Genomic DNA, 21,322 nt, shown 5'->3' on the forward strand with positions numbered 1-21,322 from the left:
TATAACTCAAAATATTTCATGTCCTTGCACCCAGAAAGTAACAAATATATAAATCCTTCATCTATTCATCTGTATTCCAGCAACTGTATTTGGTGTTTCCAAGCCTAGTTTAGTCGAGCAAACATTGAAAAACAAAGATTCTATTTAAGATAGTGATCTAATTATTCTGAGAGACAACACTCTGACTCCAAGGTAAAATTCGATGCATAGTAATTGGATTAGGAAATGGCATGAGATGTATTTCCAATTCACCAAACCTTCAAAAGGTATCTTGTCTACCCTTCACTTCAGGTGCTTAGATATCCCCCATAATAACACTCAAAAATTGGTCCATGCTGTTTTAAAAGCTACGATGTGCATAGGACATTTTTCTGTAGTGGCTACAGTGGCTATATTGAGCAATTCCAATACTCTTCCCAAATCATAGAAGCTCAAATTCTTAAGAAAAAAAAAAAAAAGCAAAAAAAGGCATCATTTGAGTGATAAGGATTTCATCATCTTGATTACATTCTCATTTCAAATGCAAATTTAAGTAGATGTTTGTGTTATTTGGTCCAATGCATAATGCTATTGAGGACAATTAAAGTAGTTTACTATGCTTTGGTGACACACACACACACACACACACATACTCAGGATATATAGCAGAGATGTTGTTATTAAGTAAGAAGAAGAACTTGTGCTTTGTCTCACATTTATGGTCTGGCAACAGCATGAAGAACTGAAAGGTAACTGGTGACCCCAAATTGTGTTAAATCTTCATGGCTTAAGCATATTCCTGAGATAAGAAGTGGCTTTGCCTGGAATGAATACTCTGAGACAGGGAAGTTCCTGTCTGTCCTCACATACCTCAGTGAGTTTGAAGATGGAAGGAAAATTAAGGAAGGAAAAGGACAGGGTATTGACAGAGACAACAGAGGCAGATGGAAGAGGATTTAAGAAGATGAAAGAAGGTAGGGAAATACTATAAGGAAATAGAAGAATAGGAGAGCCTTATCTTTTAATTATAAACTTATTGTCCAGAAAATTAATGTATCTTCCATGTAATAATACAAGGAAATTAATACTATATAATTTTAGGTCATTCCTTCATTTTTGGAACTGCAGAATTATTATACAAGTTGTCTTCTTATACACATAGTCCAAGGTCTTGTCTCCTTGATTGTTATTCAACAGAAAGCAGAATTCACAGAATTTAAAATGCAGTTTTCACTTAGGTATAAAACACTAACATTATCTAATGATATTTTCTTGGCAGTACTGTGTCCTGCCAATGAATTACGCCTGGATTCTACGGGAGTCATACTGAGCCCTGGATATCCTGACAGTTACCCAAATCTTCAAATGTGTGCCTGGAGCATTTCAGTGGAAAAAGGATATAATATCAGCATGTTTGTAGAATTCTTCCAGACAGAAAAAGAATTTGATGTTCTTCAGGTGTATGATGGTAACCATGGGTTATATTTACTAGATATTCATCAAATTCAATTCAGATTCTGTAATTATACATTAAGATCTTCATTATAAACAACTGTTTAAATGATTTTATTTTATCTTATGAGTATTTTTAGAAATATCAACATCAAATTTACCTATATATCATATGAAAATTGTAGTTAGTTTGATTGTTACTTTATAAATTGTAGCTGTTTTAGCTATGAAATTAAAATGTTTAAAACAAACATTTTACATTATGTTTTAAGTTATTGTTGAAGCAGATTGTTTCTGGATCTGTTTCACCATATTCAGTACTATGCTAAAAATATAAAATACTAAAGATAAATTGTTCAGTTATATCTAAATTGTATTATTTTCTTTCTAAAGGACCAAATATTCAAAGTCCAGTGCTCATTTCCCTCAGTGGGGATTATTCATCTGCTTTCAATATAACAAGCAACGGTCATGAAGTATTTCTTCAGTGGTCAGCAGATCATGGCAATAACAAAAAAGGCTTCCGGATAAGATATATAGGTATGTGATACTTACAACTTGAGTACAGATCTCACCTGCATCCTCGTACGACTGTGATTAAAGGGCACAAACACAGACACTATTTGGTTAGACATGAATTTAAATTCCTTCGTTGATGTTTCTTGCACAATTTATGTAGCATCTCTTTGCCTCAGTTTCCTCATTGTAATGATAATATTTTATCATTCATATGATTTTTGAAATGATTAAAAGCACTGAAGATATTTATGACTTATGTAAGTTAATTACAAATTAAACTATGATATTTTAATGCTTTTTCCCCAATAGGTGTTTCCCTTGAACTCTCACAAAATGTAAATAGCTTTGCTCAGTTGTGTATGTACATATAATCTACTTATTATAACTCCTTTAAATGATAAGTATAAACAAAAGATAAACATACAATGGTAAAATTTGTTTTCATTCTTGCCCACCTATTATGATAGTTCCTAAAATATATTAAATATTGAAAGAGCAAATGATGAAAATCTCATTTAAAAACTTTTCATTTTGAAAAAAAATAGTTGCTTTGTCATCATTGCTTTTCACTGAGTAATGTTCAGAAACATGTGGGCTGAAAATCCTTTTTAACATCAAGATGAAATAGCTTTTTCTGTATGACTTCCTGTTTATAAGGTCTGCTGATACTGAGTGAATAATTTTCTTGTTGAGTAAGTGTACATGGTTTTCCATGATGTGACAGTTATATTTTTTTTTTCTTCATTGCCTTCTTAAATCACGTCAGAAGCCATGGGTATATGCTCAGTAACAGAATACTTCAGAACCAATCAGCCATCTCTTTCTGTACAGTGTTCAGACCATGACTCCTGAAACCATGGGTCATTGCTAGTTAGTTCTACTAAAATTACTTCCTTAAATATTTTATAAATAATTCTGACACAATTGTAGACATAAACGTAAATAAATTTTGAATTCCAGGTGTAAAAATACTCTCAAATTTTGCTCCTTGATATAAATTTGCATGTGTATGTAATATACAAATAAAACAATTTTGTCTGTTTTGATTTTAAAATTATAAGATGATAGTTTGACTTTATCAACAGTTTGTCCTTTACATATTAGAAGTAACTTGTCACTGACACTATATTATAACATGTATACAAGTTTTATCCTATAATAAGTATTCTATTAAATTTAAAAATGTTATTAGGCATGCATAGGAGAAATGCTTAAAAATTGAAATATATGCCCAAGTCATTCTTAAGATTTTTCATATTTGAATCTGTTTCTATTCCATGAACAATATAAATGTCTTATTAAAGTTGTGCCTAAAGACTATATTAATAAGCTGAATTGTATTTTTGATGATGATAATATTAACTTAAAGGGGAACCATTCAAATCCAGTAATTATTAGCATTAGATTTTCTATATTAAAGATTAATCCTTATTTATGTTGATATTCATGACAAAGTTGGATATAAATATAATGAAAACATCATTTTTAGCCCCAAGAGCAACTTGACATATCGAATATACATTTTTCCTTTAGAAAATGACAAGTTATGACATATACATTCTAAGTCCAATCTATTTCTTACTATTTACCCCTAAAGTCTCACTTTTCTCACATGAATACATTGAAGTTTCAAAGGGTAAATGGAGCCTGCCAGGCTGAATAGGCTCAAAAGTATATATATATGAAAAAGCCATTTGACATTATCTTTTGACATTTCAGACTTCAGGAGATGAAAAAAGTTTTATTTTATCGGCATTTTTTATCACCATATGTAAGCACTCTCGACAGCATGGAAACTCTTTAATAAACTAGAAGAGAGGATTGTGGAATGTGGAGGGTCTATTTTAGACATCCACCAAAATGAAATGCATGGCCTGACATGACATAGGTGTCTGGAGATAATTTCAAAGTGACGTGTAAACAACATACTCTAAAATATTGCTACCAAAGCTGTGGCATTTAGGCCCTTTAAATGACAGAAAATATCATTTCCAAATTTCAATGAAGTATTTGGAGGGCTTTTGTACCTCCAGGGTTTTAAGAAAGTGTGATGTATTTCAATTCAGGGGATATCTTCAGTGACAACAAGAATTAGAAGAAAGCCTAGAAATAGTTATGTCTCCTAAAAGTTATCTCAATTGGTTGTCAGGAGGATGGAAAATAATGTGATGTCCATATGAAGTAAAATTCACATAGATGGCAATTGACATATTTTTAAGAACTAGTATTTACTTATAGGTTTTTATAACTCTAGATTGTAAAGAGTTTCTGATTCATTAACTATACAGTAATTTTTTTTTCTTTTAAAAAGCTTTCTACTGTAGTACACCAGAATCCCCGCCTCATGGATACATCATCAGTCAGACAGGTGGACAGCTTAATAGTGTGGTCCGCTGGGCCTGTGATCGAGGATTCCGACTCGTTGGGAAAAGCAGTGCTGTGTGCAGAAAGTCTTCCTACGGGTATCATGCATGGGATGCACCGGTCCCAGCTTGTCAAGGTGAAGTATATTAACCAAAAGTAGATAAGCACATTAATCACAGATTAAGCCTATTTAACTTTTTCATTTGGATTGCTGAAACTTCCAAAAATACAAATATTCAGAAGCGTATTATGGACCCCTATAAGGAAAATAAGGCTTAAAAACACAGAATGATAAATTTGAGGAGATTGAGACACATTGTCTTATAATTGTTCATTTGGTTATGTGATTTATGCCTTTACTCTATCCACTTATGTATGTACTTTACTCATACATTTACCGTTTGCTGTCAGAAAATGAATGACCCAGAACTGGAGTTGGTGTTAGTGTGAAGTCTGCAAAGAGAAAAGAGGACAAGAGTGAACAAGTTCACTGAAGGCTTTCACTCCATGTATGCAAACATGTGCTCGCAGAGCAACAAATTCAAAAGAGGAAAATATAGCCAATTACATTATTTTTGCTTCACTGTTCAGCTAACTCTATAATAGAGATGTCTTTTAGTTTCATTTTATTTTGTTAAAAATCAAGCACTATCTGAGCTTTATATCCTGCTATAGCAAAAGAATGACAAATCAACTAATGGCATATTTCAGAGCTTTGGACAAATTATTGTTTTTAAAAAGTACTAGAGTTTCTCGGCTAGGAATAGTATAGAAACGGTCACGCTGTATTCCTTTCCTTACTTTTAATTTGTGCTTGTTTGAAAATTCTGCAGAGAAGCCTCTGACATCCACCCAGTGATGGGGGTTCTTCTGAACTCTGTTTTCCTTTTTTTTGGCTGAGAAGTTAAATTGTAAGCTATGTAGAGGCAACTTTGTCCTATCACTTTATTATGTTTCCTTTTTCAGTTCTCAAATATAGTCATACTAACCACATCTATGAACTCTATACTATTTAGACTAAATTTTATTTTTACTTTGCTCCAAGTTTAACCTATACTATCCCAAGAAGGTATAGTTAATTTTTAAGAAGTGAGTAAATACATGATCTTTGGTAGAGCTTCATTGGGAAGAAAGTTTATTACAAATTAAAATTCCCAGAAGCCCTAGGTGGAAATACAAACATTGTTTTAACAGATATCAGGGGACCATTTATATCTGCTTTTTAGAGGTCTATAATTAGATAGCATGGATGATAACATAATTATATGAGATTGCTTATATAATTTATTAAGTCTATATTACTGCTTTTCTGTTTATAATTTGCAAGTTATCAAATTACAAAAGATCAAACTACTCACCAGTAAGGAGTCTGCCATTCAGTTTTGAGAATTTCATATGGCTTTCACTAAGATTTTTTTCATTTTATAGTCAATTTGCATGGATTAATTAAAATTAAATACCTAAATGGTAGGTTTTATAAGAGAAGTAGAAACGATTTTAGGTTAAATTAGGAGAAAAGTAAATAGAATACAGCTTTTGTAAATACTCAGACTAAATTCACGGCTTCCTGTTACTTCTTTTTATATGAGAAAAATATAGCTACAAATCCAGAATCTCTTACATGAAACCAATAAAACTAGATATTTCAGAATTTAGAACTTTTCTGATTTTTTTGAGGTACATATATATACAGTACATATACCAAATGTTCCATAATAACTCCAACTGGTTCTAAGGATGCACCCACATTCAAATATATTATCTTTCTGCAGAGATATGTATAAATATTTACACTGAATATGATATAAAAGATACAAATAATCTCAATTTAATTAGGGTTTTGCTGCCAACCACATGTATTCTTTAAAAGAGTATTTTTTTTTCTTTTTGGGGTACAAAAGTTTGTCCTTGTAGAGCAAAGATTGGAAACAGTTGATCTTATGAGATTTCCTTATAGACATTTTAACTTATAAGATGTGAAAATATATATAATAAATTATGTAAATATATATTTTTACTGTAATTATCACATTATGGTAAAACTAATTTTTATGTAAATCAGATTTATTGTAGATAAAACCCAAAATATCTAAGACATGTCAATGAAATGCAGGAAGATCCAAACTAGGTTTTAAGACAATAAGTCCTGGCCCAAAATTTATTAAATATATCCATACACATGATATTCATGGTTGGTGCCCAAGCTCATAGAGTTTGGCTGGGCCTAAGACAAAGTAATATCCAGCTTTCAGGTAAAATAAATCTGTTCGTTTCATTCCTGGCCAAAGTCCTGATGAGTATTGGTTACCACCAACTTCATAATCTTTAATAACTATCAAATTCAGTTGACTGAATTTGCTGGATGGTGGTTCAGACATGAGTTAGCACTAATCCACTCTGTATTTACCTAACTTGCATTCTTTATATCATCTGTATGCATTCTGATTAACCATGCACATGCTGATAAGAAACTAAGTAAGAAACCAAGAAATATAGTGCTAATAATGTATGGATTCAATGGATTCACCAATTTAAAAATACGTTCAATGAGAGTTCGAAATAAATGATTCAGGAAGTTGTAGTTCAGAAAAGCTTTTTGGAGAGGTGTTCTGAAATTGTTTCAGAGCAATTAATAAAATTCCAAATAGTTTTATATGCTTTACAATTTAAGAGACTTATCTAATAAATTATTTTTCTCTTTCCTTGTTTTTTTGTGTATATTATTATTTCAGCAATTTCCTGTGGGATTCCTAAAGCTCCAACAAATGGAGGAATACTCACAACAGACTATTTGGTAGGAACTCGAGTTACCTATTTTTGTAATGATGGATATCGATTGTCATCTAAGGAACTTACCACTGCTGTATGTCAATCAGATGGAACTTGGAGCAATCATAACAAGACCCCTCGCTGTGTTGGTATGTATGTTAAGGAAATTTTACCACTTGTGTTTCTACTGGCATCTTATATGGTTTGAAATTGTATGTATATTCAAATTTTATAGCTAATCTCTGAAATGAAGTGTGATGTCTAAGAAGGAATTTAAAGTAGGTTAGGTTGTCTTGTTCTATAAAGAACTGGAAGACAGTATAAGGACTTTTGATTCATTTTCAGAAGCTCCAGAATATTTATGTCAAATATATAAAGTGACATTTCATTTTACATAACAAAGCTTTATTTATTTTGGAAAAAGTCATTCATCAATCAACATGTGTTTTCAAGACACAGGCCTTTGGGAAAAAAATTAAAGGTTGCATTAATAAAATAGTATTTCAATATGTTCAGCTCTGGTTTTTATAAACAGAAATGATGCTGCTGAGATGATCCATAATACTAACTTTTGTCAGAATTCTTCATGTTACTTACATTTAGACTATTTCTTTAATAGTCATTAAATGCCTGTCATTAATACCTTAATAGGTAAATGAATACTATATAATGGTTATAGAAAATAATTCTGATTTTTTTGAGGAACCTCCATACTGCTGAATGTGTACATTCCATAATGGCTCTACCAGTTTACATTCACAACTTGTGCAAGGATTCCCTCTTTTCCACATCCTGTCAATCATCACTCAATAAAGCTGGGTAAAAAGAGGAAAGAATACTTTTAAATCAGCTTCAAGCAAATGAAACAATTTAAAAAAAACTAGTATTACTGGAGTGATTCATCACTGAAATATACCTCATGTAGTAAAGAATAAACTTAGATATGATAATCTAAAACAAAGCAAGGAAATAAGGGAGTAGAGGTAATTCAGTAATATGGATTCTAGGTAGATGGAATAATATGTACAGACTTCCAAGTGTGAAATAACATGACATGTTCAAGGAGCAACCAACAGTATCATAGAGCTGAGGGAATGGAAAAGATTAGCATGAAAAAAAAATTTGCACAATAGTGAAGGAACTAAGGAAGTGGTGAACTAAGGATGCAGTAGACATGAGAAATAGTTGAGAGGTATAACAGATATGACTGACCTATTATCATTTATTTTCTTGGTTTGTGTATAGTTGCTACATGCCCAAGCATCAACTCCTTTACTTTGGAACACGGAAGATGGAGAATTGTGAATGGCTCCCATTATGAATACAAAACCAAGGTTGTTTTCAGCTGTGACCCTGGTTACCATGGACTAGGTCCTGCTTCCATTGAATGTCTTCCTAATGGTACCTGGAGTTGGAGGAATGAAAGACCATACTGCCAAAGTAGGTATATGCTCTGCTAAGCTTATTTCATAATCCTTGGTGACTGAATAACTTGATCACTTTTCCCAAACACACTAGAGCAATAATGAAGTAATATTATTTAAAAGATCATTATTAAAGTCATGTTAAAATTTTATAACTGTTTTTTTGTATTTGTAAATGCTTGTTAAAATAAAGAAGCATGGGCTTTGGAGTCAGAAATCCTATGCTTAGATTCTAGGTCCATCATTTACTAAAACAACTAGGCACTGCTTTTAGCCCTTGCCATGTATTATTTCATTTATTCTTTAGTTCCCATGCTATAAATCAGTGAATGTTATTACATTCATTTTATCAAAAGGGAAACTGAGCCCAAGATCTAACCATATTACGTAAGTCACAGAGCCTACAGTGACTTATGGTGGAGAATTGAGTTTCAAACCAAGGAATCTAATTACGGCCTCTGTCTTTTGATGTTATATGGTGTTTATTCTCTCTGATCCCATTTCTTAAGCTAGAAAATTACAATAATACCTATCTCATAGTTATTATGAAGATTTAATGGTGTGACATGTTGAAAATATCAGCTGGAACCTGATTCACAGCAGCAGCTCAATAACTACTTACTGAATCAAATTGAACATTTTAATCATTGCAATCTCTTTTTTTTTTCTTTCTTCTTCTTCTTTTTTTTTTTTGGTGGAGATACTGGAGATTGAACCCAGGACCTCACGCATGCTAAGCATGCGCTCTACCACTGTTCTGTTTTCCTCCCCCACCCCCAGGCATTATTATATTATAAATGGCCAGTGTCTAATATAGATAAGCTAATTGAACGTAAGACAATCAGGTAAAATATCTTGAATTCCCTTTGAACTTCCTTTACTGCTTTATTGAGAGTTTACTTTGTGCCTGGAAATAAGATAGGCTGAAAATACATCCTTTTATTTCATGTTAAACACAACTCTATGGCATTTATGGTATAGATACTTATAATTTATAAGTAAACTAATAAAAAATCAGAAGTATAAATAAGATTATGATAATTAAAAAGTTTAACATAGCAGACAACTGCCTATATGTAACAAGTACACAAGTACCTAGTAGTATTTTACTTATGAATGCTCTGTTTTGCAATTTATTTTCTTAATCTCTAAGCATAGGTTTTGGAGTTGCCATTTTTATAAGATAATCATATTGATGAATTAAAATCTCAAAATATATATCTAAATTACATTACGTATTCTAAAAATATGGCATATATACTTCAAATTTTTGCCTTATTCTTTCACTTTTTCACCCAGGATCTTTTCTTTCCTCAAGCCTTGTTGTTCTTCCATTATAATTTTGTTAAAAAGGCAGATGAGATAAAGGTATTTCAAGGAGCTAGGAAAAACTTATATACAACAGAAATATTAATTTAATCAGACATGGAAAAATATTTGTCTGGTTGCTTAGTGCTCAATTCTTTACTGTGTAGAAGGGTTTATGTAAAACATAAGATCAGATTCCTTGCACAGCAAAGGAAACCATAAATGAAACAAAGTAACAACCTACAGAATGGGAGAAAATATTTGCAAATGACATGACTGACAAGGGACTAATTTCCAAATTTACAAACAGCTCATACAGCTTAATATCAAAAAATAAACAACCCAATCAAAAAATGGGCAGAAGACCTAAACAGACATTTCTCCAAAGATGACATACAGATGGCCAACAGGTACATGAAAAGATGCTCAATATCGCTAATTATTAGAGAAAATCAAATCAAAACTACAGTGAGGTATCACCTCACACCAGTCAGAATGGCCATCATTAAAGGATCTACAAATAATAAATGCTGGAGAGGGTGTGGAGAAAAAGGAACCCTCCTGCACTGTTGGTGGGAATGTAAATTGGTGCAGCCACTATGGAGGTTCCTTAAAAACTAAAAATTGACTGACCACATGATTCAGCAACCTCACTCCTGAGCATATATCCAGATAAAACTATAAGTTGAAAACACATATCCCCCAGTGTTCATAGCAGCACTATTGACAATAGCCAAGACATGGAAACAACCCAAATGTCCATCAACAGATGCCTGGAAAAAGAAGATATGGTATATATACAATGGAATATTACTCAGCCATAAAAAGAACGAAATAGTGTTATTTGCAACAACATAGATGGAGATTATCATATTAAGTGAAGTAAATCAGACTGAGAAAGACAAATATCATATGATATCACTTATATGTGAATCTAAAAAAAAAATGATACAAATTCTAACTACAAATCAAAAACAGACTCACGGACATAGAAAACAAACTATGGTTACCAAAGGGGAAAGAGTGCTGAGGGATAAACTAGGGATTGGTGATTAACAGACACAGGTTACTACATATAAAATAATAAACAAGGATCAACTGTGTAGCACAGCAAATTATATTCAATTTCTTATAATAATATATAATGGAAAAGAATCTGAAAAGAAAAAAATATATGTATATATATGTATAACTGAGTCACTTTGCTGTACACCTGAAGCTAATATTGTAAATCAATTGCACCTAAATAAAAAAATTTTAAATAAGTAAATAAAAATAAAAGTAATCTGAAAAGAAAAAAAAAGATCAGGTTCCTGCTCACAGTTCAAAATGGAGGGAAGACAAATACCTAAGAATCACAATTCATTGAAAAAAATGGAAAGAATTGTATTTCTTCTGGTTCTCTACTTAGTCATCTTTAAAATAATATACATTTATTTTTATTAATAAATGAATATCATAACTACCTATGGATGATTTGGGGGGATTTGTTCAAAACAATCAGTACAATTACTATTTTATGTTAATTTTTTAAAGTCTGCAAATTTTCTACTTGTATATCTAATAGCCTCCTAAAGCAGAGCTGAAAACCTGAGCTGGAGCCAGAATAAAGCCTGGTGGTTAAATATTCAATTCTGGAGTTAGACAGCTAGGTTCAAATTTTAATTTAGCTATTAACAGGCTATGGAATCTTATTAAAGTTACTTACCTTTTATGTGCTCATAACCTAGTGCACACTATTCAGATAATGACTGCCCCTACCTCATAGAATTGTTTCGAGAATTACAGAAGTTAAAGCACTAGTAATAATGTCTGGTACAAAGTAAGCACTCAATAAACACTATCTATTACTGTTTTTATTCTAGAAAGAAACTTCATTTGTGAACTTTAAATATGGAGTCATAAGACCTGGATTCTGAATGACCTACAGAATCAGTTAACCTCTGTTTTTCAACTTTTTGAAATCTAAAAACAAATGTGAAATATAATTATATCTAATGGTTCTTGTAAGAATCAAATGATGTTTCGAATATAAAGAGCTTTCTAAACTGTAGAGTTCTCAACAAAAATTAATTATAATTACAATCTTAGCTAATGAGGAAACTTTGGCTCAGATGAATCGAAGAACTTGCCCAGCGTCACCTGATAAGTCACAGAAAGATTCTGAACTAATGAATTAACCTTTGTTTAATTTTGTGATTTTTTTTCCCACTACAACCTGCTGAGTGACCATATTGGCTAAGCAAAAAATGCAGGCAAAATATCTTCATCACATGTCACTGCCACTTAGAAGGTTTTAAATTTTAAATTATGTCATCTATTTTCTCTACACTGTCACACTCATTCAAACATGTTTTACAAATGTCAGTTTCAATTGTAAGTATGTCACATCATAGAAATTCAAAATGTTTAAAGCATGGTTTTGTTCCAAGTTCATATTGACTGTGCCTTTAAATATTTTTACTTTTTATTGTTTTCAAGTTATTTCCTGTGGAGAACTACCTACACCTCCAAATGGAAATAAGATTGGAACTCAAAATACATATGGCTCAACAGCCATCTTTACCTGTGATTCAGGATTCATGCTTGTGGGCTCTGCTGTACGGGAATGCCTTTCCTCAGGTCTTTGGAGTGGATCTGAAACCAGATGCCTAGGTACAGATTTTTAAGTCATTTTAACCAAACACTTTTTCCCTTCTCTGTAAAGGAGGCAGCCCTTTTCCCATAATATGAGATGATAACTTATATTCATTCAGTAAGGATACAAAAAACCAGAAAATATTTAATTTTTAAAATGTCTCACGGTAGAAAAGCTATTAAGCAGAAAATTCTTAAAGTTAATCAACTAGTATTCCAAATGAGAATCTTATGTCATTAAGGAGAGACACATTTTCTTCCAGGCATGGTGAAAATAAAAGGTGAAAACTAATTGCTGAAAATTATATGTCTGCACAGTCAGCTGGATTAATTGCTGTAGCAGTTAATTCATTTTCTAAATCATAGGCAATTCTCCTTTCACCTATTTGCTTAAGGTAATGACTGAAGAAGAAAAACAATTTCCACATTTAATATCTTTCTCCCTTAAGATTTCAACATGTGTAATAATACTTCCTATTTAAACTTTTTAAATATCTATTTTTCAAACCTGATTTTAGGCAAAAAGGATTTTTTTTTCTCCTTGATGTTTTCAAATTCATTATAAAAAGCTTCAGTAAAAGAAACTGAATAGCTACTTCTTCTTGCCCCCTTCATTTCATTATTGAAAGCATATTATGATTTATGCTTTACATCTTTTTTCAGAGGCTTCAATAATTTCTTTAATATTAAGAGGATTTATGCTTTATTTTTCTCTAAAATGATTTCAAGATTTGATAGCAAGAATAAAATTAGGTAATAATAAAAATTGTTCTAATAATTATTCACTTGTCTATTGGGAACAAATCTTTGGGCATAATCTTTGTTTGCTAATTTTAAAAGTACTGAACGTTATAAATAGTATCACTAAATTTTTAATTTTTTGTCTCAAATTTTACCATTTAAAAATATGATGTTTAGCAGAAAAGTCTACATCTTAACCATTTAAAACATATTGCTTTGATAATAAGCTTGAAAATATTTATGGCGATACAATCATTATGTGAAACTTAAAAGGGTGTACCTAGAGATTTTGGTTAAAACTCCTTTTTTTCCCCTTTTCAGGAATATTTGTTGATAAGTGTACTTGGAAACCCAGTAACAATAGTTTTTTTAAAGAACACGTATTTATTGGAATATGCTATGACTATTATCTAAAAAAGAAAATGTTAAATAAATTAATCGTTGTGTATTAATATAGGATTAAATAATAAAGTAAAATATTTCTTATTGGTTTCTAATCTGGGTTTGGTTATGCTGATTTCAATGACAGATTACTTAGTTACTTATACATATATGTAAACTAAATTTGAAATACCATATTTTATGACTCTATGCCCTGATGAACTGTTCTTGTATACTATATGTATTACTTATTGATTATTGTATATAGAGGGTGGTTTTAGTCACCTGCTTAGAATCCTGTTTCTGTCCTCTGGAAAGATGGGGCATTGCCTCTCGGTCTATGAAAACAGCAACATTCATTGCATGGGACATAGTACTGACATCTAATATAAACTTAAAAATATGTTGGTAGGAGGAAAGAGCAGTTTTCAAACAAGCAAATCCTAGAATCTTATGCTTTGAATTGACCTTAAGAATTCACATAGTCCAGTCATTCTTCTCATGATTGCAAACAATTCATTCTTATAATTCCAGATGCTTTGGCTTCAAATGGTCACTAGAATGTGCTTATGATTGTCCCTTTAAGTATAGTACATTTATTCTCAAACTCCCAGCATTGTGTTATGAATTTTTCAATAGGAAGACTTAACAGTAAACACCCATATGCCTACCAGCAGGATTGTACAATTGTCATATTTGCCTATCACATATATATTTATTGTTCCATGCCTCTAATAATCCATCAATTCATCTTATTTTTTGGTGCATTTTGAAGTAAGTTGCAGAATTCAGTACACCTTGCTAAACATTTCAATATACATGTCAGCTAGAGTTCAATATTTGCTCATGGTTCTTGTTTCTTTTTTATAGTGACAAATGACTATATATAGTGAAATGCACATATCATAAGTACACCATTAGATAAGTTTTGACAAATGTGTACACCTGAGTATCTCAAATAAGTTGATAGCTGAAGAACACTACCATTACCTCAGAACGTTTCCTCATGACCCTTTATGGTCAGTCTGCAGCTCTCCTCCTCCTACACACTAAGACAATAATTGTTCTAATTTTTTTACCATATGGCAGTTCTCCCTGTTTTAGAAAATCATATGACTAGAATCCTAAATTATCTACTCTTTCCTTGTAAAACTTCTTTCATTCTCTTTTATCCATGTTCTTGTGTGTATCTGTAAATTTTTTTGTAATCTCTGAGTAGAATGCTATTGTATGAATATGAAAAACTTTAGCCATTCCCCTATTGATGGACACATGGACTCTGTCCAGTTTTGGGCTACTGCTGTAGACATTTGTGTAAAAGTCTTTTTGTGGATGTATGCTTTCATTTGTCTTGGATACTCTGGAGTACAATTTCTGGAACAGTTCTGGTTGTCTCACATTTTCTCCAGCATGTGGCATACCCAATCTTTAATTTTAGTCATTCCATCGGGTGCATAAAGGTATCCTAGAGGATTTTAATATGGATTGTCTTGATGACTACAGGTCTAGTACAGATTCTTGGGCTTATTGGCCATATGTAAATTTTCCTTCATGAAGTGCTGACATATCTTTTATATTGAATTGCCTTTTTTATAGGTGTTATTTATATATTCTTTTTTTTTTAATATTTTCTCCCAGGCTATGACTTGCCTATTCATTTTTTAATGATGTCTTAATGAGCTGAAGTTTTCAGTTTTTGTAAAGTCTGTCTTTTTTATTCCCCTTTCTGTTTATTGCTTTCTGTGTTCGTTTAAGAAACCTTTGCTCAATCATAAGTCACAAAGATTTTCTTTCCTATTTTCTTCTATAAGTTTTATAGTTTTAGGTCTTACTTTATGTCTATTGTTTATTTTTAATGTGTTGTATATATTATAAAGTAAGGTTGAGGTTTATTTTTGTTTTCCAGAGAGGTGTTTGTTTCCAGATAGGGACTTTTTATTGAGTAGATTTTATTAAAATGTCTTAAAATTTTGTATGTAAGTCCTCCAAATCCATTTTTTCAAGATGACTTTGGATACTCTATGTCCTTTGTAGTTTCATGTTTTAAAATTAGCTTGTTAATTTTTCTTTTTAAATCCTGATAGATTTATGATCAGAATCATTTGGGGGAGAATTCACATCTAAGAATGTTGTCTTCCAATTCCGAAACATAGTAATGTTAATATATTTATTCATTTATTAAGGCCATGTTGTTAATGCGGTGTATCACATTGATTGATTTGCATATGTTGTGCCATCCTTGCACCCCTGGAAAAAAATTCTACTTTATCATGCTGTATGATCCTTTTAATGTATTGTTTAATTCAGTTTGCTAATATTTTGTTGATGAGTTTTGCATCTATATTCATAAGGGATATTGGCCTTTAGTTTTCTTTTTGTGTGTGTGGTACCCTTCTACGGTTTTGGTATCAGGGTAATGCTGGCTCATAAAGTAAGTTTGGAAGCTTTCTCTGGTCTTCAATTTTTTTGAAAGAATTTGACAGTAACTATTAAACCTTCTTTGAATGTTTGACAAAATTCACCAGTAAAGTCACATGGTCCTAGACTCTTGTTTATTGAGAGGTTTTTAATTACTGTTTCTATCAGTGTACTAGTGATTGACCTGTTTAGATTTTCTATTTCTTTATGATTCAATCTTGGAAGATTGTATATTTCTAGGAATTCATCCATTTCTTCTAGTTTTTCCAATTTGTTGGTATATAATCGTTCCTAGTAGTTTCTTACAATTTTTTGTATTACTGTGCTATCAGTTGTAATTTCTCCTCTCTAATTTTTGATTGTATTTATTTGAACTCTCCTATTTTTGCAGAAAAAAATTTAGCTTAAGTAATGTTCTCTATTTTTTTCTATTTTCTATTTCCTTGATTTCTGTAAATGTCTTTAACATATTCTTCCAACTACTTATTTTGGCTTTTTTCTCTTCATTATTTTGCTCCTCTCTTTCCTTTTTCTTATGGTGGAATATTGCTTACATCATTGAATATCTTTCCTCTTTTCTAACCAAAGTATTTAACATTGTAAAATTCCTCACTAAACACTACGTTACATGTGTTCCTCAAATTTTGATATGATGTATTTTCATTTTTATACAGATTGAAATATTTTCTAATTTCTCCTAGACTCAAGCATAACTGAAGCGTTTTCTTTTAATTCCTAAATATTTGGGATTTTGCTAAGTATCTTACAGTTATATTTATTTTACATAATTATGTTTACATTATTTGTGGCATGCTTCTAAGTAAATATTTAAAGATTAGTAATGCTATATAGGCATATAAATACACAAATAAAACTTAAATCATAATATTGAAAAAAAATTTTTGACCCATTTCAGCGGGTCACTGTGGAATTCCGGAACTTATTGTGAATGGTCAAGTCATTGGAGAAAATTATGGATATAGAGACACAGTTGTTTATCAGTGTAATCCTGGTTTTCGACTGATTGGTTCTTCAGTGAGAATATGTCAACAGGATCACAATTGGTCTGGTCAACTCCCATCCTGTGTGCGTAAGTAAGCATAGCAAAAGTAATCAGAGACCTCTGTTCACATGAAATTACCAATTATTTGCTTAGGTAAGGTAGAAGATTATATAGACAAACTCACACATATGTATATATGGGTATGTATGTGTGTCTGTGTGTGTATGTATTTAAAGAACTAAGTTCTCACTGCATTTTTTCAGTACTGTGACATACTACTCTTTAAGGTGGGGTGTGTTCAGAGGCATGTAAAACCACCTAATAAGAAAGTGGGAGAAAATACTAGAATGTTTTATCATAAAGAAAAGAAATAAACACTAAAATTCAGCTGTTTTAGTATTTAATATAGGTATATACAGAAGGTACGTTCTTAAATTTTTAGTTATAAGAATTTAAATTTCTTGAGACCACTGTACAGTAGGATCAACAGTGTTGTGATGTGATAACACAAAGTTTTTATAGTAGAAAATTCTTTAGATTTTTTTTGCTAATAATTATGTTGCTACAGCTGTTGCATCAAAAGCAGAGCCTGATGGAGTAGTAGGGAAAAATCATCAGACATGACATGGAAAACAATTGTTCTCACTTTATTTCCATTTCTAATTATGTAAGCTAATGCAAATTATTTAATATCTCTGGGCCCTAATTCCCTTATGTATCAAGTGAATGGTTAACAGTGTTTATTATTTTGATCCTTTTTAGCTTGAAAATTCATCATACCTATTGTATTCTTAAATACATCAAGATTATTATATACACAGTGAATATTTTATTTTATATTTTATTACAGATGACTGTATTAAATGCTTAAAATTATTTAAAAGTTTATTTTGAAACACTATTTCCACTATTTTCAAATTCATACAATGTTACTATACATAATTTTGGAATTGTTTTAATGAAAGATCTCACTAGTTTAACAAATAGCCATCTGATTTTTAAGTTAATTTAGATATGAATTCAAACATGAAAGATAAAATGAATTTTAAAATAATGCCTTTTTATTATTATTCTTTAAATATACCTGCTCTGCACATTTGTGGTTTTAAGGCATCTCTTCTTATATGTATGATATGGATTTGCCTATTGTGCTTTTATTGTGACAGTTATACTATAAAAACAAGGTTACAATTGAATAATAACTCTAGTTTTTTTTTTCATACTCCAGCAAATCCCCAGCAGTACACAGTGTTTCACATCACAATCTCCTATTTTGCACCAGAAAGTAAATTATCCATATATTTCTTTTTTCTCCTAATAATTTCAATCACCAATTACTGATGTTTATATTAAAATTTGTGTTAGAAAATGAGAATGGGCATTGTAAATATGTTGCAATTGTAAGATTATAGGATCAAAAGATATAGATTTTGGAGGCTTCAGAGAAATAATGCATAGGGCTTTTAGTGTGGCTTCACAGGAAATATTTAATTTGTGGCTAATTATATCCGTATTTATAAATTCCGTTATTGTCAGTTTCTTATCCAATCAACAGAAATTTATTGGAGTTCTAGTTTCATGGAAGATACATTAGAATGATGAGATTTATTAGGATCATATAGAACATATAGTCAACAAAATTGCTTTTATAAGATGTGTGTGCACACACACAGACCATCCAGTTATTTTAAGACAGCAATATGATGCTTGAGTCTATCCTAGATTTTTTTGCCTTTCGTTTTTATAAAAGCATAGCCAACTAATATCACTATTTTTCTTGCTTAATAACTGAGACTGTAAATGGAAATTGGCTCTTGGAGTAAAACTGGTTTCTTTATTGACAATTTTAAACAAGAATAAGATGCAGTTAAATTTCCAAATGAGTAGGTTGTCATTAACCTACAGCTGCAAATTAATTGCTGTTGGGTCATTCTGAAAATACTAACAGTGACTATGGTCATTCACTGTGCCCAATTATGAAGCAGTATTACTGGAGTTGTTATGATTAATAAAATGAGATAATGCAATAAAACAGCTTATAGAAATAATGTTTGGAAAAAGCCAATACTGCATAAAATCTAGAGAAGAACTATAACATTAGAAGGACTTAGATAATTCATCTTATTGATACCATTATTTCTAAACAAAACTGTGCTAAATTAGCAAATATCAATATTGAAGAAAATATACCAGTAAGGTTGATTGATTTAGGAAATGTTAATATTGGTATTTCAAAATATTAAGGAGAATTCTAATACAGCATTATGCATTATTTTATAATTATCCACATTATGTAGTCACATTAAACTATTCTTCAAGCACACTTTTGCTTATCTATTGTTCATAAAAATGATTGTATAAACAATACTAAAAGAAACTTTTAAAATTAAATACAAAAAACTACTTTCATGAATCTTTAGTTCTTAAATTTAACTAGAAAAGGAAAATTGGGTCAGTTTCATTCCTTTCTGCTATTAACTAGTGACATGAACTTCGATCATTCCCAGATTTCTTTGAATTTCAGTATTCTTCCTTAAAAAGAAACAGAGTGAAAGGGTACCTTGGAACTTAAAATATCTATGTACCACTTGCATAAAATCATCACAATTATAAGTAATTATCTACTTACTAATATAATGCTTGTACTATATTAGAGTATTTTGGCATTTTAAATTGCTCTTTTGTATTAGTAAAATTATTTTAAGAATATTTTCATATAAAAGTGGCCTTCTTTTCACATTGTTTGAAATGATTAAGTATAATTTTATGTGATAATTGATAACCAAATATTCTGTTTTGTGTCCCCCACCTCACCCCATTGCTATTAGCTGTGAGCTGTGGTCACCCTGGTAGTCCAATTTATGGAAGAACAAGTGGAAATGGGTTCAACTTTAATGATGTGGTGACATTCTCTTGCAATATTGGGTATCTTATGCAAGGGCCAACAAAGGCTCAGTGCCAGGCCAACAGACAGTGGAGCCATCCTCCACCAGTATGCAAAGGTAAAAGTCTAACTATATTCCAGCTTATAGCACAGTAATAATGTGTCTGCATAAACACAGATGATGACATTTGAAACAACTTGAGTAGAGCAGTAGACAGTTTTCAGCTAATAAAACAAAAAGATTTCATACTGATGTCATCTCATTAGTAGTGCTTTCTTTTTACTTAATTTTTAAATTTTTTAAAGTTAAAACTGGTAGACTTTATTTCAGCTGCTTAATTGTATTGTACCTATTTTATTGCTGCATATAAAGTCATAGAGATCATTTGTACTTGCAGTTTGCTTCATTATTAATGGAACTTATTTTTTTAATATTTTTCTTCATATTTTTGGAAAACAATTTTTGTGGCCTGAATTACCATGATACCTGCCTTGAAGGATTATTTATTGTTTTCTCCATAGAAACAGATTAAAGAGAATTGTTTTATGTTTTTTCCACTTGCAGAGGTATAATATACTTCATGTTGTCAATAAAATACAACCAAATTATCATTTAGCTCCATTATTTAATGGTTTAACTACAGCTTGAAAGCTATCATTCATAGTATTTATGGAGTTGCTATTGTTCAAAACAATTTTGCAGGAAAGTTTTCCTATTTCCAGTATTTTCAGCCACACAAATTTCATTCCGTTATCTACATAGTTCATATGTTAATTTTATTCTTTGAATCCTTGGTTGGTTTGATTAAATTTACCCTTGAAACTAAGTTTTTAATGGAAATTATATAGGTATATGTATATTATTCCAAATATAATTTCAAAATTTGTCATTTGTTTAGTGGTCAACTGTTCTGATCCTGGAATTCCAGCCAACTCCAAAAGAGAAAGTAAAATAGAACATGGCAATTTCACCTATGGTACAGTGGTATTCTATGACTGCAATCCTGGATATTTCTTATTTGGATCTTCAGTTTTGATATGCCAACCTAATGGACAATGGGACAAACCTTTACCAGAATGTATCAGTAAGTAGATAATGTGAACTCTTCCTCGAGAAAATGCCACGGGAGCAACATGGACAATTACTGTCTTTATAAAGTATCTAGAACTATGTATCAGAAGGAATTATATTGATTGTATCATTTTATTGTTCCAAAACTGCACTTTTCTATACTCTGCCAATTCAGTGCCCTAATTTATAAATATTAATGTGATTTGTATTTCTTCATCATCCTTTGATTTTGAACCGTCATAGTGCAGATAGAATATTAAAAGCAGATATATTTCATACTCTATGATAATTCTATCCCATGAGAGGCAACTACATTTTTTTTTGCACTGGTATTTCAAATTTCACTTAAGGCAAAATTGTCTTAATATAAA

At 31.0% G+C, this 21,322-nt stretch overlaps 1 protein-coding gene across 1 annotated transcript in view; it reads left to right on the forward strand.

The window, feature by feature from the left end:
- Positions 1-21,322, forward strand: part of CSMD3 (CUB and Sushi multiple domains 3) — a 1,010,791-nt gene that overhangs the window by 933,867 nt on the left and 55,602 nt on the right. Inside the window, exons 48-56 of the mRNA XM_064476888.1 lie at positions 1,259-1,447; positions 1,825-1,971; positions 4,262-4,450; positions 7,047-7,232; positions 8,329-8,523; positions 12,297-12,470; positions 16,909-17,082; positions 19,824-19,997; positions 20,779-20,964. Coding sequence (XP_064332958.1) covers positions 1,259-1,447; positions 1,825-1,971; positions 4,262-4,450; positions 7,047-7,232; positions 8,329-8,523; positions 12,297-12,470; positions 16,909-17,082; positions 19,824-19,997; positions 20,779-20,964 — 1,614 coding nt within the window. The remainder of the gene's footprint in view (positions 1-1,258; positions 1,448-1,824; positions 1,972-4,261; positions 4,451-7,046; positions 7,233-8,328; positions 8,524-12,296; positions 12,471-16,908; positions 17,083-19,823; positions 19,998-20,778; positions 20,965-21,322) is intronic.

This window comes from Camelus dromedarius, chromosome 20 (assembly GCF_036321535.1).
Source record: "Camelus dromedarius isolate mCamDro1 chromosome 20, mCamDro1.pat, whole genome shotgun sequence".
NCBI classification, from domain to species: Eukaryota; Metazoa; Chordata; class Mammalia; order Artiodactyla; family Camelidae; genus Camelus; species Camelus dromedarius.